General features: G+C 42.3%; 2 protein-coding genes across 2 annotated transcripts; both read left to right on the plus strand.

Annotated features, from left to right (window-relative positions):
• Positions 1–1,391: 1,391 nt before the first annotated feature.
• Positions 1,392–7,736, plus strand: aoc1 (amine oxidase copper containing 1; the record flags this gene model as incomplete). Its single annotated transcript, XM_079489491.1, has 4 exons — positions 1,392–2,928; positions 4,013–4,301; positions 4,462–4,594; positions 6,878–7,736. The coding sequence occupies 4 exons, from the start codon at positions 1,392–1,394 to the stop codon at positions 7,145–7,147; spliced, it is 2,229 nt and encodes a 742-aa protein (XP_079345617.1). The 3' UTR covers positions 7,148–7,736.
• Positions 7,737–12,696: 4,960 nt separating this feature from the next.
• LOC306913002 (diamine oxidase [copper-containing]-like) lies at positions 12,697–18,633 on the plus strand (the record flags this gene model as incomplete). The annotated part of the gene is made up of 4 exons (XM_079489492.1): positions 12,697–14,233; positions 15,170–15,458; positions 15,625–15,757; positions 18,109–18,633. 4 exons carry the CDS (start codon positions 12,697–12,699, stop codon positions 18,376–18,378), a joined length of 2,229 nt encoding a protein of 742 aa, XP_079345618.1. The 3' UTR covers positions 18,379–18,633.
• Positions 18,634–20,034: the final 1,401 nt, after the last annotated feature.

The raw sequence follows: 20,034 nt of genomic DNA on the forward strand, positions 1-20,034 counted from the left end.
GAGTACCTGCATTCATTTCTTTGTTGTGGATGCAGAGATGCAAGGGACTGACTAGAAATACAAATTCATTGTGGATATACTAATACAAATGACACTAAATAATGTTGGATAAATATTAGTTTTTGACGACTGTAACCCTAGTATCCCAATTTCAGGCATGTCAAAATATAAGCAGCAGAGATTTAGATCTATCGATTTTGAATTCCTGTTCTGTTCTTTGTCTATATAGAAGTGTCTATTTGTACGTCTCTAAATGTTTTGATGAATTGAACATGGTGGACCCTGTTGTAAACAAGTGTAATGCTTAATTGGGTCGTCCACTCACAGTTAACAGTCTTTGTATTGAGTTTGTGCTTGAAATGTACTGCAAACTGTTAATACAATTTTCAATCAATCAATCAATGTGGTTAAGTGGTTAACCAAAGTGAAAGGCAATGGGAAAACAAACATGTATGGGTTAGGATATGGAGAATATACATATAGCAATACAATGCATTGCCACCTGAGCATGGGATAGATAAGTGTAGAACTTTGAAACAGACGTGGGAGATAAGGAGAAGAACCCCTTGTACAAAAATGTTGATATATACTGTGCACGTGAAGGAAATTAAATGATACATTAAAAACTGGTCGAAATTAGTATTTGTTCCAGCTGTGAAGCGTATGGGGCCAGTGGGTTGAGGAAAACTTCTTCTATTTACTGATATGTATTTTGCTTCTGCATGTTTTGCATTGTGTAGAAGCGAAGAGGGAAAGTTAGGAGTATTTTTCTAATAGTGAAATCTGATCTGTGTGGATCAGCATATATGCTGTATATTGCGTAGCTCTACTTTCTAGAATTTATACTGAATCTGTGATTACACGACACATTTGGCTAATTTTGCATTCTTTTTTTAATTGAGCACATTTGCGTAGAGTGATCCGTCCTTAAAGAGATCTTGTATCCCTCACTTTTAATTATATTCACTCATATGATTTGTTTCTAGACTGTACAAATATTGTCCAGATACTCGCTGTTGTAGGCAGGTTGACACTGTATACATATTTTCAGTCTCGTATCCACTGTTGATAGGCTTTGATGTATCCACTCACAACCGATAATGTGGATAAATGTATTACTGGTGATAGATTGTGTATTTATACTTAGAGACCCTATTCATAGAATATACATTATGTTAACTCATACACAGATCCAGCGCATATGTCTAGTGTCAGACATCATAAGTCCTTGTTTTATTAAATGTTAATTTAATCTTGAAGGTCCTAATTCACAAATTAACACCAATTATTAATCACACTAAATAAATGTGAGGATCTTTAATATCTCTTGTCACTCAGAAGGTGTAGATTTCCATCATATATCTTATCATTGTGTTTCAGCAACTCCAGCCATGAGGCTGCTCTGTCTTTTACTCCTGGTCTCCCTGGGTCTGTGTGCCGGCTCCAGGGCACGAGACTGGGCTCACCATGGAGCCTCCATGTTTGCCGACCTCAGTGTCCGTGAGATGAAAGCGGTGCGCTCCTACCTCCATGGCCTTCCGGAGCTAGGGCTGACCGATGCCCGTAGTAACACCCTTAAGAAAAACAGCATCCTGCTGATGGAACTCCATCTGCCCAGGAAGCACGAAGCCCTGAGGGCCCTGGACCGCGGACAGGCCAAACCCCAGCGACAGGCCCGGGTAGTGGTCCTGTTTGGGAATCAAGCTGAGCCCAACATCACAGAGTACGTCGTAAGTCCTCTGCCGTACCCCAGGTCCCATGAAGTCAAGACATTCAAGGGGAACAGGCCCGTCAAATTTGAGTCACGACCCATCACTCTCTCAGAGTATGACCACATGATCACAGTCCTAGAGAAGACCTCAACCATGGCTCACAAGCTGCTGTTTGAGACCACTGGAGGGTTTTCGTTCACAAACTGCACGGACCGCTGCCTGACCTTCTCTGACATAGCCCCTCGTGGCCTGGGCCCAGGCGAGAGGAGATCCTGGGTGATGCTGCAGAAATTTGTGGAGGGCTATTTCATCCACCCGGTGGGGTTTGAGCTTCTGATTAACCACCAAGACCTGGACCCAGAGAGGTGGACCGTTGACAAGGTCTGGTACAATGGCCAGTACTTTGACAGCGTGGAGGAGCTGGTGAGAAGATACGACCTGGGAGACCTGGAGAAGGTCAAGCTACCCGACCACGATGATAACGACCTCTACTCCACCTACATCCCCCGTGGCGACAGAAACACAGCCTCAGACATCCACGGTCCAAAGCTCGTAGAGCCTCAAGGGCCGCGATATCACGTTGACAAAAACTTTATTGAATACGCCGGATGGTCTTTCGCCTACCGCGTGCGGTCATCCGCTGGGCTGCAAATCTTTGACCTCCGTTTTAACGGAGAAAGGATCGCTTACGAGATCGGCCTCCAAGAGGCTGTTGCCTTCTATTCTGGAGACACGCCTGCTGCCATGAACACAAAGTACATTGATGCTGGCTGGGCCATGGGTACCTCGAGCTTTGAGCTGGCACCTGGGATTGACTGCCCTGAAATCGCCAAATTCATAGACTTATACCACTACTATGACACGGACAAGCCTGTGCACCACAGAAATGCACTGTGCGTCTTTGAAATGACAACAGCATCGCCCCTCAGGAGGCATTTCAATTCCAACTTCAAGGGGGGATACAACTTCTACGGGGGTCTGGAGAACACTGTGCTGGTGGTACGGACAACCTCCACGGTTTACAACTATGACTACATCTGGGACTTTCACTTCTACCAGAATGGGGTGATGGAGTCAAGAGTCAGCGCCACAGGGTACATCCATGCCACGTTCTTCACACCTAATGGACTTAACTATGGCACCAAGGTGTATAACTATGTGCTGGGGAACCTCCACACACATCTTATTCATTATAAAGTGGACCTGGATATTGCTGGTGAGTAGTACTGTACATTTGGTCGCTTTTTCCTATAGAGTACTTGTGCAGTTAATAGTAGTGATTGACTACCATTAAAAGCAAGCAGTAAAAGCAATAATGTCTACTGTATTTGCAACAACAATATTTTTCATATGACCCATTGGGATAGCATAAAAAATGCCAACAAGCTTTTGGCATCTTAAAAATTAACCGTATCATCCCTATTCCGGAATAGGTGAACGTTCTGCAAAAATCACACCCGTGTGAACTGAGTGGTGCAAGGTCTTATATAGCCTGATCAGCTGTGGTCTGACGTAATGTCAGTGACCATAGTAACCATGCTCATTTTTTGGGTCCCACGTACAGGTACACACATACATAGACACAAACATAGATACAGACAAAGCTGGTTGTTGGAGTGGTTTGCACCACTCAAAAATAGCAGACCTAGAAGCTCACAACGCGGCATAATGCAAATCGTGATGAGCACGCTTGGCTATTTCTGGCGAAGAGATTTGGTGAAAAGGGAAAACAACCAGGGGGCCAAGTATAGACCCTGGCAGACAGTGGTTATGTGGTTAAACGGGAATGCAAGGCTGATCAAAACTTCCCATCAGATAGAATCACCTCTGATGTTTGTGTTTGTTATTATTAAAATAAATGGTGAGGGTGTATTAGGGAAGGAGACGTTTATTGTTATGGCAAGGGAGAGAACACAAACAAGGTTCCACTGGCGTGTGTTAGTGACATTGCAGATAAGCTGGCATTCTGTACTTTAAACCATCATCAAAAGTTGGACTGTGGAATGTAAAAAAAAGAAAAGAAAAAAGTCAATATTGTACGTATAATTAACTTTATATCTTAAGGCTAAGCCAAAAGAGTACAGGACAGGTTTAGGGTCAAGACACGTTCAATTCATTTAAGTTTAATTCAAGCAAATCATATGAATAGTGCTTTCACTCACAATGATTTCTTAAAGTTTGAGCAACGAATAGTCAAACTGAAGTCAAATGTGAAAGATGTGCTAAAGTAATCTAATATTTTTTTATCTCAATAAATGACCTAGAACTTGACACACGTTTTAATTTGTGTTGTGACTCAGGTCGGGACAACAGCTTTGAGTCAATAGACCTGAAATACGTCAACTTCACCAATCCCTGGAGCCCGGAGCATCGTGTGGTCCAATCACAACTCCACAGGACGCAGCACAAGACAGAGCGCTCTGCTGCTTTCCGCTTTGGAAAGAAGTTCCCTCGCTATGTGCATTTTTACAACCCCAATGACAAAAACAAGTGGGGCCACCAGAAGGGATATCGCATCCAGTTCAACTCCCATGCTCACAGTGTGTTACCGAAGGGCTGGAGAGAGGAGAATGGAATCAGCTGGTCCAGGTAAATAAAAAAAATACCTGCCCCTCTTACTTATATTGCATAAAGCAGCATAAACGTATGCATGCTAATGTGTGAGTACACGTGTGTGTGTGGGTGTGTGTGCGTGCGCAAATGTCTTTGCCTGATCCATCAAAATGATTGATTGTGTCAATCAACGCAGGTACCCTCTGGCTGTGACTCGTCATAAAGACAGTGAGTCCACCAGCAGTAGCATTTACGCCCAGAATGACCCATGGGAGCCAGCCGTGTCCTTTGAGGATTACATCCGGAACAATGAAGACATCGTCAATCAGGTAGCGCCTTTGTAACAGACCGTGCACAACACTCATTGTTCATGCGATGATAGTGATGTAGCTGAAACTGTCTGTCCAGTTCAAAATGCTAGGTTGAGGGTACTTTCACGTACAGACGCCAGCCCCCTCCCAGGTTTTGAACCAACCTGAACTTAATGACACAGCTCCTCTGAAATGAATTCCGGTGGAGTGAGTGGACCAAATATGGGTCCTAAGCCAACAAGGACAGTGTCATATGTCATATGTATCTGGGCTACGGGCAGCGGTGGCTTAGGGGTAGAGTGGCCAGATGGTAACCGCAAAGTTGCCATTTTGAACCCGGGCTCCCCCACAGTCAGTGACAAATTGTCCTTGAGCAAGACATGTGTGTGTGAATGGGTGAATGTAATGCACAATCTACGTAAAGCGTCTTGGATAAATGCGCTATATAAATGCACCATTTACCATTTACATAGCCCAGGGAGCGGTCAGCGCTGCAGTGTTGATAAGACTGGTCTGGATGATGGTGAGCGGAAAAACATCAGCGCATCAGTAGTCCTGTGGCCCCGCTTGATTCCCCTCATAACTAATTTTTATACATTTTATATATATTTGATGCAAACTGTATTGTAGGACTGTCACACTAACCATGCACAACATTGATTGATTGATTTTGATTGAAATATTTATTAACAGTTTGCAGAATTACAGTACATTTCAAGCACAAACTCAATACAAAGACTGTTAACTGTGAGTGGACGACCCAATTAAGCATTACACTTGTTCACAAGAGGGCCCACCATGTTCAATTCATCAATTGCAATGCAGTGCTAAGGACATGACAAGCTAACTGCAGGAGATGTCAAACAACTTCTAAATGTATTTATTTTTTCTCTCTCTCTCTCGTGAGGTGTTTTACACGTCAATACACGTGTATTGAATGCCATTGTTTCTATTTGGAATTAAAAAGGACAGTCAGACAATTTACATGTTGGCAATGTGCGAATATGCAAAAGCCAAACAAAGCCTTACGTAGTTACGTATATGCGGCTGCAGACTCCTGAATGTCACCTGCAAGTGGGATCACATCACCCCCTATGGCCTGTATTAGCCTCCCTGCACTGGCATCCATTCAGATTCCAACCGGACTTGTCATTGATTATTCATTTTTAAAGCCCCAAATGGTCTTGCACCAACCCACATTTGAGAATTATTTCTTCTCCTCAACAACCCTAGGCCACTGAGATGCTCAAATCAGAGGCTTCTCAGGATCCCACAAACCCACCTCAAAAAGCCTTCTCTGTGGCTAGTCCAAAAACCCTTCCACTTCCTGTCCGATCTGCCCCTTCTCTCGACACTCTTTTGCATCTCGCCCATGTCCCTCGTTTTTATCTACGTTTCCTTTTGCCATTGTATATTTGGTGTAACGTTGCTTTAATTATCTTGTTTAATGTTGTCTGTTACATTTGTTATGCCATTTTATTATGCTGTTATATAATAACGTACAGCACTTTGGTCAACTGTGGTTGTTTTTTAATGTGCTTCATAAATACAATTGAGTTGACCTGACTAAAATCATATTAACCAGGATAGTAATTTGCCATACATAAAAGCATAGTGCTGTTGAGCCACGCTCAATTATTGGAGGTGAAATCATGAGGATCACAATGGATATACGTCTATGACTTTAATCTCACAGCCTCCATTAACCCATTCAGGCCTGGCGTCGAAATTTAAAAAAAGTTTTCTGAAAAACCTTATGTTTCTGTATCAGTGGTGCTCAATATTTCACATCAAGGACCCCCAAAATGATATGTAATATGCCTCCGCCCCCATCTGAAAATATGTTGTTCCAGGGACCTCCCAAGAAGCAAAGATTTGAGTTAAAATGTTCACTCTGTAATATTCAAAGATTTGAGGCACATTTTCACGATTTTTCACAAAATAGTAGACCTACAAGTTCATGAGCTTGTAGATCTGCTATTTTTCAATAGCTAAGAGGAAGGTCGCAAGACCGAAACGTTGCTTTAATAAAATGCTCTGAACGGAGCAAGTGGCAGTGTGCGGGTGTCCCTCCTTTCACATTAAATAGCTAAAGTATAACATAATGCTTTAAAACACCAAAAGGGGTTCCCGCCCAAAATGGGTTAATAACACAGTACTGTGTGTGTTGTGTTGTTTTTTTATCTAATACATTAATTAGATAAAAAAAAATCAGTAAAGAGAAGATAGCATGATAAGCAAGAAACTATGCAGACTATACACTATGTAAAATAACCACCATGTTTGCATTTCTGTGTGTAGGACCTGGTAGCCTGGGTGACAGTAGGATTCCTACATGTACCTCACTCAGAAGACATCCCTAACACGGCAACGCCAGGCAACGCCGTGGGCTTCTTCCTGCGACCTTTCAACTTCTTTGACGAGGACCCCTCACTGGCATCCAAGAGCACCATCATTGTTCGACAGGACCAGGACGGGAAACCCAAGGTTCAGAGATGGACGCCAGAGGTTGTGGGTCACTGTGTGTCAGACAAGCCTTTCTTCTACAATGGCACCTACGGAGGAGTGTAAAGGGTGCTTGTACACAATCAAGGCCATCTGAGCTGCATGTGTTCATAAATAACACTGATAGAGAATAGATTAGGGTCCTTTACATTTCAACCATGTGCATCATAAAAAACTAGAGATCATTTAACAGCACTCCTGGATATGGCAATTGTTCACATCAATAGTTCTTAACGTCTGAAAGTCCACTTAATTTACCCTTAAATGCAAATGGCTACACGATGGAATCCCAATCTTGAATAGCTGCTGAGATTTTAGAAATCGAAAAGCTCACTTTTAGTCTCAGGTTCGAAGGAATTTCTTTGAGATTTGTTGATTGATTATAAATGTGAGAAAAATAAAAGCCAGGTCTGTCACGATTATCCAGGCAATACTTGGCTTCTGTTTATATCACAGTACTTACTTAGCCCCATGTTAGATGTGCACATCTGTGTTTGTGTGTGTGTGTGTGTGTGTGTGTGTGTGTGTGTGTGTGTGTGTGTGTGTGTGTGTGTGTGTGTGTGTGTGTGTGTGTGTGTGTGTGTGTGTGTGTGTGTGTGTGTGTGTGTGTGCGCGCGCGCGCATATATGTATATACTGTATATAAGATGATGTCTGGCAACTTGTGTTATGTTGTTTTCTATTTTGTCTGTACTGAAATGACAACTTAATAAAATACAAGTGTTAAAAAAGACAGTCCACTTACTTCACTTTGCAAATTAATTAACAAACTATCTGACATGATATTCCTGTGAGGACCACAATGATGTGTGATATTAGTTCTCTAATATTGAAATTCTGTTCTATTCAAACATTGCACTCCATGTATACTTCCATTGTATTGATCTTGGTCACTGAAAACACTAGACCCCGACTCATTATCAAGTACACAATTACACATTCAATGGTAAATGGGCTGCTTGTTCAACTGCATTTATATGGTGCCTTTCTCGAAAGCGCTTTACAAGGTGCATTACATTCACCTGTTCACAAACACATTCCAACCTACTTATCTGGGGCACAGTTAGGGGTTCAGTGTCTTGCTCAAGGACACTTCAACATGCAGCCAGGACTCTACCTCCTGAGTCAGTCACCCCTGCCTCATTATGTTTTGTTCATAAATTACGTCATGCACTGAAGTCAATTAACCAATTTCATTCAAAAATAAACTGGCCCTTAAATGATTACTTATACATCTACTTTGAGTTTCCTTTATTGAAGATAGCATCTGTTGGAAAAGTGATTTTAGTAACATAAGTACGTTTTGTGGATTGTAATTGATGACGTATAGAGGGTATGCGCATGCATAAAGTGAGTGGCAAATCAAGTGGCAAAGTGAGTTTATAGAACTGTTCTGTTTGAACTGAAATTCAATCACTATAAATTACAAACATACATGCAGCATAACTGCTGTTCAAAGTCCTACAATTTGTCACACACATTACTGCAGTGAAATTTGTTCTCCGCATTTGACCTATCTTGGAGCGGTGAGCCGCAGCCGTGCCGTGCTCAGGAATCAAGGCATTGGGTCCCATTTTTACAGTCTTTAGTATGACCCGGCCCCCGACCTCCCAGTTTCAGGGTAGACACTCTAACCAGAAGGCCACTGTCTGGTAGAAACAAAACAAAGCTCACCCCCTGCCATGATTACAATACACACAGCTGAATGTTTTTTTCTGTTAACATACTAATAGGCCTTACAGTGTTTGTTTCTCCTACATTGGGGCTGCCTGTAACCATTGGTAACAACATACAAATAATACAAATTAAATATCCTAAATTTCATTGCAATAAAGTAGGTATAATTTGAAAAATATGACGTGAATATGTGACGAGTAAGTTACAAGATCCTCCAAAGTCTCCAAATTGCAAATGTTCTTTCAACATTGAGGATGAATGGCATTCTAAGCATTCCATGTAAGGCTTCTTCTTGGTAATTATAAACATTTCTCAATAATGAGTGCACTTTCTCAAAACTATTTCCAGTTCTCAGTGCATCTTGTCACAATGGATCATTTCACACGTGCCCAAAATGCACCAGAACATGTTAAAGCAACAAAACTCATCACACAATGACCTAAAATCACTAACAGGAAGCATTACATTAGATTCACCATTTTATGCAAATCTTGAAATGAATGTACAAAATGTATCCATTATGTTTTGTTTGTTTGTTTTTTACCAACTTTAAATAAAAAATAATGGCACCTCTTTACTGCACTACAGTATGTGATTAGGAACTGGAACAAGTCAAAAAGTGCAGCAGGAAATGCCTCTATGTGCGTTTTAGACCTGTATTTGTGTGTGTCTGTGTGTGTGTGTGTGTGTGGGGGGGGGGGGGGGGGGGGGGCAACCATTTAGTGCCTGCAGAACAGCGATGAAAGCATTTCCAGATACTTCTAAAGCAGGGGTTCTCAACGTTTTTGGCCGGGGACCCCCGGAAATGCTTTGGCAATGTCTCGGGACCCCCGCCCCGCCCCCTCCCGACCCCCAATATAAATTGACTGCTACAATAACCTTAAACCATTTTGGGCGGGAACCCCTTTTGGTGTTTTAAGCATTGTTATAATTTAGCTATTGAAAAATAGCAGATCTACAAGCTCATAGCGCGCCACTGAGTGGCGCGCTATGAGCTTGTAGGTCTGCTATTTTTGAAAAATCGTGAAAATAAAATTTAAAAAAAATCTGTTTTTTTTGTTTTTTTTTTTAAATAATTTGGGGACCCCCTAAAATAATTTGGCGACCCCCCGAGGGGTCGCGACCCACGGGTTGAGAACCCCTGTTCTAAAGCACTTACTTCTACAACATTTGGCTCTGTCAACCATCCTGTTTCTACTGAAAAGCAGCTTCCTGCCCGACATTCACAGTTTGCGTCAAGCAAGGATAAATATTTAACCTATTTTATAAATTACTGCGCAATACTTTTAAGACCCAGACCAACACAATTGCCATGCTTACATCAGTGTAATCAGGTCCAGATGGACAAATTATCAGTAATTGTCTCCACCAGGCCGAAGGCATGGGGAGAGAGTATGTTTTGCACTCCGTCCGTGTGTGTGTCCTTCCTTCCGTCCGTCCTTCCGTCCGTCCGTTATCAGCTAATCTCTGGCACCGTTGGCCCGATCCATGCCAAACTTTGCACACACACTCCCTGGATGCCAACGACGAACCTCTGCCCCAAATATTCCTCAACGGCCTGTTATAGCGCCACCATGAGGCCGATTTAGACAAAAAACATTTATGTAGAATACTCGTACACATTTTATCCATACATCACACAATTCGTTATACACTATCTCCATAGTCATGTGATCAACACGGAGCGGCACCATTTCCCATCTTCCATCCTGATTGGCTAAGATTGGCTTCCAAAGCTCACACGATTGGTCCGTTTCGAACAAAATGCCACAAATCACAAACACAGTGTGCAATTTCCGTGAAATTATACACGCCCATTTCCACTAGGCCGAGGACGACATGCCACAATTCTTTTCCCCAAATCAGCCTCACGGTGGCGCTATAACAGGCCAATTCCTGTTTTAGCTATAACTGCATCGATCTGTATACAACTTATGTATGCGCACTCCCTAGAGGCCATGGAAAAACATTGTCCCTGCATCGCTCCACATCTGCCGGTCATAGCGCCACCATGAGGCCAATTTCTGCAAAACACATTGCTTATGTTAGTCGCACAGATTTCATCCAAATCTCACGCAAATCGGTCCACATGATCTCTGTAGTCATGTGATCAAGACGAGTCTGTTGGATTTCTCCGATTCTACACTGATTGGCTAAGATTGCCTTCCAAAGTTTTCAGGAGTGGCCCGTTTCGTTCAAAATGCTGCACATGTCCTGCTCATCCAGAATTCTATCCTCAAAGATGCTATGAGTGATCTGGCTCTGCATTTCCTCAACAAAATGAAGAAAATTGTTGCAAAAAACTAAAACAAAAAAACATGTTTATATTATACTCCTAAACATTTTGCCAAACATCTCACACAGTCCTATCCTCCTGGTGGAGACCTGTGCCCAGAAGGGCACTTTTTCTAGTTTCATCATATTTACGACCAATAGCTGACCATTGATCACCAAGTAGGAGGTCAAATATAAGCTGCGCATGCGGTGCATTATGTCCTGCTTCATTGCTCAAGGGAGGAATAGTGTTACTGCTCACCTGGAGCTGTGCTGCGCAGGCAGGAGGCAATACATATTTGTCTCACAAAGGCTCTGAAGCAAGAAGGTGTTTGAAGTGAATACCACAGGTAGAGTACCTGCATTAATTTCTTTGTTGTGGATGCAGAGATGCAAGGGACTGACTAGAAATACAAATTCATTGTGGATATACTAATACAAATGACACTAAATAATGTTGGATAAATATTCGTTTTTGACAACTGTAACCCTAGTATCCCAATTTTAGGCATGTCAAAATATAAGCAGCAGAGATTTAGATCTTTCGATTTTGTTGTGATGAATTCCTGTTCTGTTCTTTGTCTATATAGAAGTGTCTATTTGTACGTCTGTAAATGTTTTGATGAATTGAACATGGTGGACCCTGTTGTAAACAAGTGTAATGCTTAATTGGGTCGTCCACTCACAGTTAACAGCCTTTGTATTGAGTTTGTGCTTGAAATGTACTGTAATTCTGCAAACTGTTAATAACATTTTCAATCAATCAATCAATGTGGTTAAGTGGTTAACCAAAGTGAAAGGCAATGGGAAAACAAACATGTATGGGTTAGGATATGGAGAATATACATATAGCAATACACATTGCCACCTGAGCATGGGATAGAACTTTGAAACAGACGTGGGAGATAAGAAGAAGAACCCCTTGTACAAAAAGGTTGATATATACTATGCATGTGAAGGAAATTAAATTATACATTAAAAACTGGTCGAAATGAGTATTTGTTCCAGCTGTGAAGCGTATGGGGCCAGTGGGTTGAGGAAAACTAATTGTGCAGAAGCGAAGAGGGAAAGTTAGGAGTATTTTTCTAATAGTGCAATCTGATCTGTGTGGATCAGCATATATACTGTATATTGCGTAGCTCTACTTTCTAGAATTTATACTGAATCTGTGATTACACGACACATTTTTGCTAATTTTGCATTCTTTTTTAATTGAGCACATTTGCGTAGAGTGATCTGTCCTTAAAGAGATCTTGTATCCCTCACTTTTAATTATATTCACTCATATGATTTGTTTCTAGACTGTACAAATATTGTCCAGATACTCGCTGTCTCGTATCCACTGTTGATAGGCTTTTAGATGTATCCACTCATAACCGATAGACGTGGATAAATGTATTACTGGTGATAGATTGTGTATTTATACTTAGATACCCTATTCATAGAATATACATTATGTTAACTCATACAGATCCAGCGCATATGTCTAGTGTCAGACATTATAAGTCCTTGTTTTATAAAATGTTAATTTAATCTAACTCACAAATTAACACCAATTATTAATCACACTAAGTAAATGTGAGGATCTTTAATATCTCTTGTCACTCAGAAGGTGTAGATCCCCATCATATATTATCTTATCATTGTGTTTCAGCAACTCCAGCCATGAGGCTCCTCTGTCTTTTACTCCTGGTCTCCCTGGGTCTGTGTGCCGGCTCCAGGGCACGAGACTGGGCTCACCATGGCGCCTCCATGTTTGCTGACCTCAGTGTCCGTGAGATGAAAGCGGTGCGCTCCTACCTCCATGGCCTTCCGGAGCTAGGGCTGACCGATGCCAGTAGTAACACCCTTAAGAAAAACAGCATCCTGCTGATGGAACTCCATCTGCCCAGGAAGCACGAAGCCCTGAGGGCCCTGGACCGCGGACAGGCCAAACCCCAGCGACAGGCCCGGGTAGTGGTCCTGTTTGGGAATCAAGCTGAGCCCAACATCACAGAGTACGTCGTAAGTCCTCTGCCGTACCCCAGGTCCCATGAAGTCAAGACATTCAAGGGGAACAGGCCCGTCAAATTTGAGTCACGACCCATCACTCTCTCAGAGTATGACCACATGATCACAGTCCTAGAGAAGACCTCAACCATGGCTCGCAAGCTGCTGTTTGAGACCACTGGAGGGTTTTCGTTCACAAACTGCACCGACCGCTGCCTGACCTACTCTGACATAGCCCCTTATGGCCTGGGCCCAGGCGAGAGGAGATCCTGGGTGATGCTGCAGAAATTTGTGGAGGGCTATTTCATCCACCCGGTGGGGTTTGAGCTTCTGATTAACCACCAAGACCTGGACCCAGAGAGGTGGACCGTTGACAAGGTCTGGTACAATGGCCAGTACTTTGACAGCGTGGAGGAGCTGGTGAGAAGATACGACCTGGGAGACCTGGAGAAGGTCAAGCTACCTGACCACGATGATAACGACCTCTACTCCACCTACATCCCCCGCGGCGACAGCAACACAGCCTCAGACATCCACGGTCCAAAGCTTGTAGAGCCTCAAGGGCCGCGATATCACGTTGACAAAAACTTTATTGAATACGCCGGATGGTCTTTCGCCTACCGCGTGCGGTCATCCGCTGGGCTGCAAATCTTTGACCTCCGGTTTAACGGAGAAAGGATCGCTTACGAGATCGGCCTCCAAGAGGCTGTTGCCTTCTATTCTGGAGACACGCCTGCTGCCATGAACACAAAGTACATTGATGCTGGCTGGGCCATGGGTACCTCGAGCTTTGAGCTGGCACCTGGGATTGACTGCCCTGAAATCGCCAAATTCATAGACTTATACCACTACTATGACACGGACAAGCCTGTGCACCACAGAAATGCACTGTGCGTCTTTGAAATGACAACAGCATCGCCCCTCAGGAGGCATTTCAATTCCAACTTCAAGGGGGGATACAACTTCTACGGGGGTCTGGAGAACACTGTGCTGGTGGTACGGACAACCTCCACGGTTGGCAACTACGACTACATCTGGGACTTTCACTTCTACCAGAATGGGGTGATGGAGTCAAGAGTCAGCGCCACAGGGTACATCCATGCCACGTTCTTCACACCTAATGGACTTAACTATGGCACCAAGGTGTATAACTATGTGCTGGGGAACCTCCACACACATCTTATTCATTATAAAGTGGACCTGGATATTGCTGGTGAGTAGTACTGTACATTAGGTCGCTTTTTCCTATAGAGTACCGTGCAGTTAATAGTAGTGATTGACTACCATTAAAAGCAAGCAGTAAAAGGAATAATGCCTACTGTATTTGCAACAACAATATTTTTAATATAACCCATTGGGATAGCATAAAAAATGCCAACAAGCTTTTGGCATCTTTAAATTAACCGTATCATCCCTATTCCGGAATACTAAGGTGAACGTTCCGCAAAAATAGCAGACCTAGAAGCTTACAACGCGGCATAATGCAAAGTGTGGTGAGCACGCTTGGCTATTTCTGGCGAAGAGATTTGGTGAAAAGGGAAAACAACCAGGGGGCCAAGTATAGACCCTGGCAGACAGTGGTTATGTGGTTAAACGGGAATGCAAGGCTGATCAAATCTTCCCATCAGATAGAATCACCTCTGATGTTTGTGTTTGTTATTATTAAAATAAATGGTGAGGGTGTATTAGGGAAGGAGACATTTATTGTTATGGCAAGGGAGAGAACACAAACAAGGTTCCACTGGCGTGTGTTAGTGACATTGCAGATAAGCTGGCGTTCTGTACTTTAAACCATCATCAATAGTTGGACTGTGGAATGTAAAAAAAAGAAAAGAAAAAAAAGTCAATATTGTACTTATAATTAACTTTATATCTTAAGGCTAAGCCAAAAGAGTACAGGACAGGTTTAGGGTCAAGACACGTTCAATTCATTTAAGTTTAATTCAAGCAAATCATATGAATAGTGCTTTCACTCACAATGATTTCTTAAAGTTTGAGCAACGAACAGGGTAAATATGTGGAACTGAAAATGTGAACTCATTCCAACTGAAGTCAAATGTGAAAGATGTGCTAAAGTAATCTAATATTTGTTTTATCTCAATAAATGACCTAGAACTTGACACACGTTTTCATTTGTGTTGTGACTCAGGTCGGGACAACAGCTTTGAGTCAATAGACCTGAAATACGTCAACTTCACCAATCCCTGGAGCCCGGAGCATCGTGTGGTCCAATCACAACTCCACAGGACGCAGCACAAGACAGAGCGCTCTGCTGCTTTCCGCTTTGGAAAGAAGTTCCCTCGCTATGTGCATTTTTACAACCCCAATGACAAAAACAAGTGGGGCCACCAGAAGGGATATCGCATCCAGTTCAACTCCCATGCTCACAGTGTGTTACCGAAGGGCTGGAGAGAGGAGAATGGAATCAGCTGGTCCAGGTAAATAAAAACAATACCTGCCCCTCTTACTTATATTGCATAAAGCAGCATAAACGTACGCATGCTAATGTGTGAGTACACATGTGTGTGGGTGTGTGTGCGTGTGTGCGTGCGCAAATGTCTTTGCCTGATCCATCAAAATGATTGATTGTGTCAATCAACGCAGGTACCCTCTGGCTGTGACTCGTCATAAAGACAGTGAAGCCACCAGCAGTAGCATTTACGCCCAGGGTGACCCATGGGAGCCAGCCGTGTCCTTTGAGGATTACATCCGGAACAATGAAGACATCGTCAATCAGGTAGCGCCTTTGTAACAGACCGTGCACAACACTCATTGTTCATGCGATGATAGTGATGTAGCTGAAACTGTCTGTCCAGTTCAAAATGCTAGGTTGAGGGTACTTTCACGTACAGACGCCAGCCCCCTCCCAGGTTTTGAACCAACCTGAACTTAATGACACAGCTCCTCTGAAATGAATTCCGGTGGAGTGAGCGGACCAAATATGGGTCCTAAGCCAACAAGGACAGTGTCATATGTAGTTATCTGGGCTACGGGCAGCTTAGGGGTACAGTGGCCGGATGGTAACCGCAAAGTTGCCAGTTCGAACCCGGGCTCCCCCAGAGTCAGTGACAAAGTGTCCTTGAGCAAGACACTGAACCCCTAATTGCTCCTGATGTGCTGGTTGGTGCCTTGCATGGTTTCCGCCGCCATTGGTGTATAAATGTGTGTGTGAATGGGTGAATGTAATGCACAATCTACGTAAAGCGTCTTGGATAAAGGCGCTATATAAATGCACCATTTACCATTTACATAGCCCAGGGAGCGGTCAACGCTGCAGTGTTGATAAGACTGGTCTGGATGATGGTGAGCGGGAAAACATCAGCGCATTAGTAGTCCTGTGGCCCCGCCTGATTCCCCTCATAACTCATTTTTATACATTTTATATATATTTGATGCAAACTGTATTGTAGGACTGTCACACTAACCATGCACAACATTGATTGATTGATTTTGATTTAAATATTTATTAACAGTTTGAAGAATTACAGTACATTTCAAGCACAAACTCAATACAAAGACTGTTAAATGTGAGTGGACGACCCAATTAAGCATTACACTTGTTTACAAGAGGGTCCACCATGTTCAATTCATCAATTGCAATGCAGTGCTAAGGACATGACAAGCTAACTGCAGGAGATGTCAAACAACTTCTAAATTTACTTTTTTTTTTCTCTCTCTCTCTCATGAGGTGTTTTACACGTCAATACACGTGTATTGAATGCCATTGTTTCTATTGGGAATTAAAAAGGACAGTCAGACAATTTACATGTTGGCAATGTGCGAAAGCCAAACAAAGCCTTACGTAGTTACGTATATGCGGCTGCAGACTCCTGAATGTCACCTGCAAGTGGGATCACATCACCCCCTATAGCCTGTATTAGCCTCCCTGCACTGGCATCCAGTCAGATTCATTGATTATTCATTTTTAAAGCCCCAAATGGTCTTGCACCAACCCACATTTGAGAATTATTTCTTCTCCTCAACAACCCTAGGCCACTGAGATGCTCAAATCAGAGGCTTCTCAGGATCCCACAAACCCACCTCAAAAAGCCTTCTCTGTGGCTAGTCCAAAAAGCCTTCCACTTCCTGTCCGATCTGCCCCTTCTCTCGACACTCTTTTGCATCTCGCCCATGTCCCTCGTTTTTATCTACGTTTCCTTTTGCCATTGTATATTTGGTGTAACGTTGCTTTAATTATCTTGTTTAATGTTGTCTGTTACATTTGTTATGACATTTTATTATGCCGTTATATAATAAAGTACAGCACTTTGGTCAACTGTGGTTGTTTTTTAATGTGCTTTATAAATACAATTGAGTTGACCTGACTAAAATCATATTAACCAGGATAGTAATTTGCCATACATAAAAGCATAGTGCTGTTGAGCCACGCTCAATTACTGGAGAAATCATGAGGATCACAATGGATATACGTCTATGACTTTAATCTTACAGCCTCCATTAACCTGGCCTCCATTAGGCCTGGCGTCGAAATTTAAAAAAGGTTTTCTGAAAAACCTTATGTTTCTGTATCAGTGGTGCTCAATATTTCACATCAAGGACCCCCAAAATTATATGAAATATGCCTCCGCCCCCATCTGAAAATATGTTGTTCCAGGGACCTCCCAAGAAGCAAAGATTTGAGTTAAAATGTTCACTCTGTAATATTCAAAGATTTGAGGCACATTTTCACGATTTTTCACAAAATAGTAGACCTACAAGTTCATAGCGTGGCACTCGGTGCCGCGCTATGAGCTTGTAGATCTGCTATTTTTCAATAGCTAAGAGGAAGGTCGCAAGACCGAAACGTTGCTTTAATAAAATGCTCTGAACGCAGCAAGTGGCAGTGTGCGGGTGTCCCTCCTTTCACATTAAATAGCTAAAGTATAACATAATGCTTTAAAACACCAAAAGGGGTTCCCGCCCAAAATGGGTTAATAACACAGTACTGTGTGTGTTGTGTTGTTTTTTTATCTAATACATTAATTAGATAAAAAAAAATCAGTAAAGAGAAGATAGCATGATAAGCAAGAAACTATGCAGACTATACACTATGTAAAATAACCACCATGTTTGCATTTCTGTGTGTAGGACCTGGTAGCCTGGGTGACAGTAGGATTCCTACATGTACCTCACTCAGAAGACATCCCTAACACCGCAACGCCAGGCAACGCCGTGGGCTTCTTCCTGCGACCTTTCAACTTCTTTGACGAGGACCCCTCACTGGCATCCAAGAGCACCATCATTGTTCGACAGGACCAGGACGGGAAACCCAAGGTTCAGAGATGGACGCCAGAGGTTGTGGGTCACTGTGTGTCAGACAAGCCTTTCTTCTACAATGGCACCTACGGAGGAGTGTAAAGGGTGCTTGTACACAATCAAGGCCATCTGAGCTGCATGTGTTCATAAATAACACTGATAGAGAATAGATTAGGGTCCTTTACATTTCAACCATGTGCATCATAAAAAACTAGAGATCATTTAACAGCACTCCTGGATATGGCAATTGTTCACATCAATAGTTCTTAACGTCTGAAAGTCCACTTAATTTACCCTTAAATGCAAATGGCTACACGATGGAATCCCAATCTTGAATAGCTGCTGAGATTTTAGAAATCGAAAAGCTCACTTTTAGTCTCAGGTTCGAAGGTGTTAAAAAAGACAGTCCACTTACTTCACTTTGCAAATGAATTAACAAACTATCTGACATGATATTCCTGTGAGGACCACAATGATGTGTGATATTAGTTCTCTAATATTGAAATTCTGTTCTATTCAAACATTGCACTCCATATATACACTCCATATATATATATAGTACTGTATTTTACTTGTATTGATCTTGGTCACTGAAAACACTAGACCCCGACTCATTATCAAGTACACAATTACACATTAAATGGTAAATGGGCTGCTAGTGCAACTGCATTTATATGGTGCCTTTCTCAAAAGCGCTTTACAAGGTGCATTACATTCACCCGTTCACAAACACATTCCAAGTTCCAACTTACTTATCTGGGGCACAGTTAGGGGTTCAGTGTCTTGCTCAAGAACACTTCAACATGCAGCCAGGACTCTACCTCCTGAGTCACCTCTGCCTCATTATGTCTTAAATTACGTCATGCACTGAAGTCAATTAACCAATTTCATTACATTCCTTTATTTAAGATAGCATCTGTTGGAAAAGTGATTTTAGTAACATAAGTACGTTTTGTGGATTGTAATTGATGACGTATAGAGGGTATGCGCATGCATACAGTGAGTGGCAAATCAAGTGGCAAAGTGAGTTTATAGAACTGTTCTGTTTGAACTGAAATTCAATCACTATAAATTACAAACATACATGCAGCATAACTGCTGTTCAAAGTCCTACAATTTGTCACACACATTACTGCAGTGAAATTTGTTCTCCGCATTTGACCTATCTTGGAGTGGTGAGCCACAGCCGTGCCGTGCTCAGGAATCAAGGCATTGGGTCCCATTTTTACAGTCTTTAGTATGACCCGGCCCCCGACCTCCCAGTTTCAGGGTAGACACTCTAACCAGAAGGCCACTGTCTGGTAGAAACAAAACAAAGCTCACCCCCTGCCATGATTACAATACACACAGCTGAATGTTTTTTTCTGTAAACATACCAATAGGCCTTACAGTGTTTGTTTCTCCTACATTGGGGCTGCCTGTAACCATTGGTAACAACATAAAAATGATACAAATTAAATATCCGAAATTTCATTGCAATAAAGTAGGTATAATTTGAAGTTACAAGATCCTCCAAAGTCTCCAAATTGCAAATGTTCTTTCAACATTGAGGATGAATGGCATTTTAAGCATTCCATGTAAGGCTTCTTTTTGGTAATTATAAACATTTCTCAATAATGAGTGCACTTTCTCAAAACTATTTCCAGTTCTCAGTGCATCTTGTCACAATGGATCATTTCACACATGCCCAAAATGCACCAGAACATGTTAAAGCAACAAAACTCATCACACAATGACCTAAAATCACTAACAGGAAGC

The sequence above is a fragment of the Electrona antarctica genome (assembly GCF_951216825.1).
Source record: "Electrona antarctica genome assembly, chromosome: 20".
NCBI lineage: Eukaryota > Metazoa > Chordata > Actinopteri > Myctophiformes > Myctophidae > Electrona > Electrona antarctica.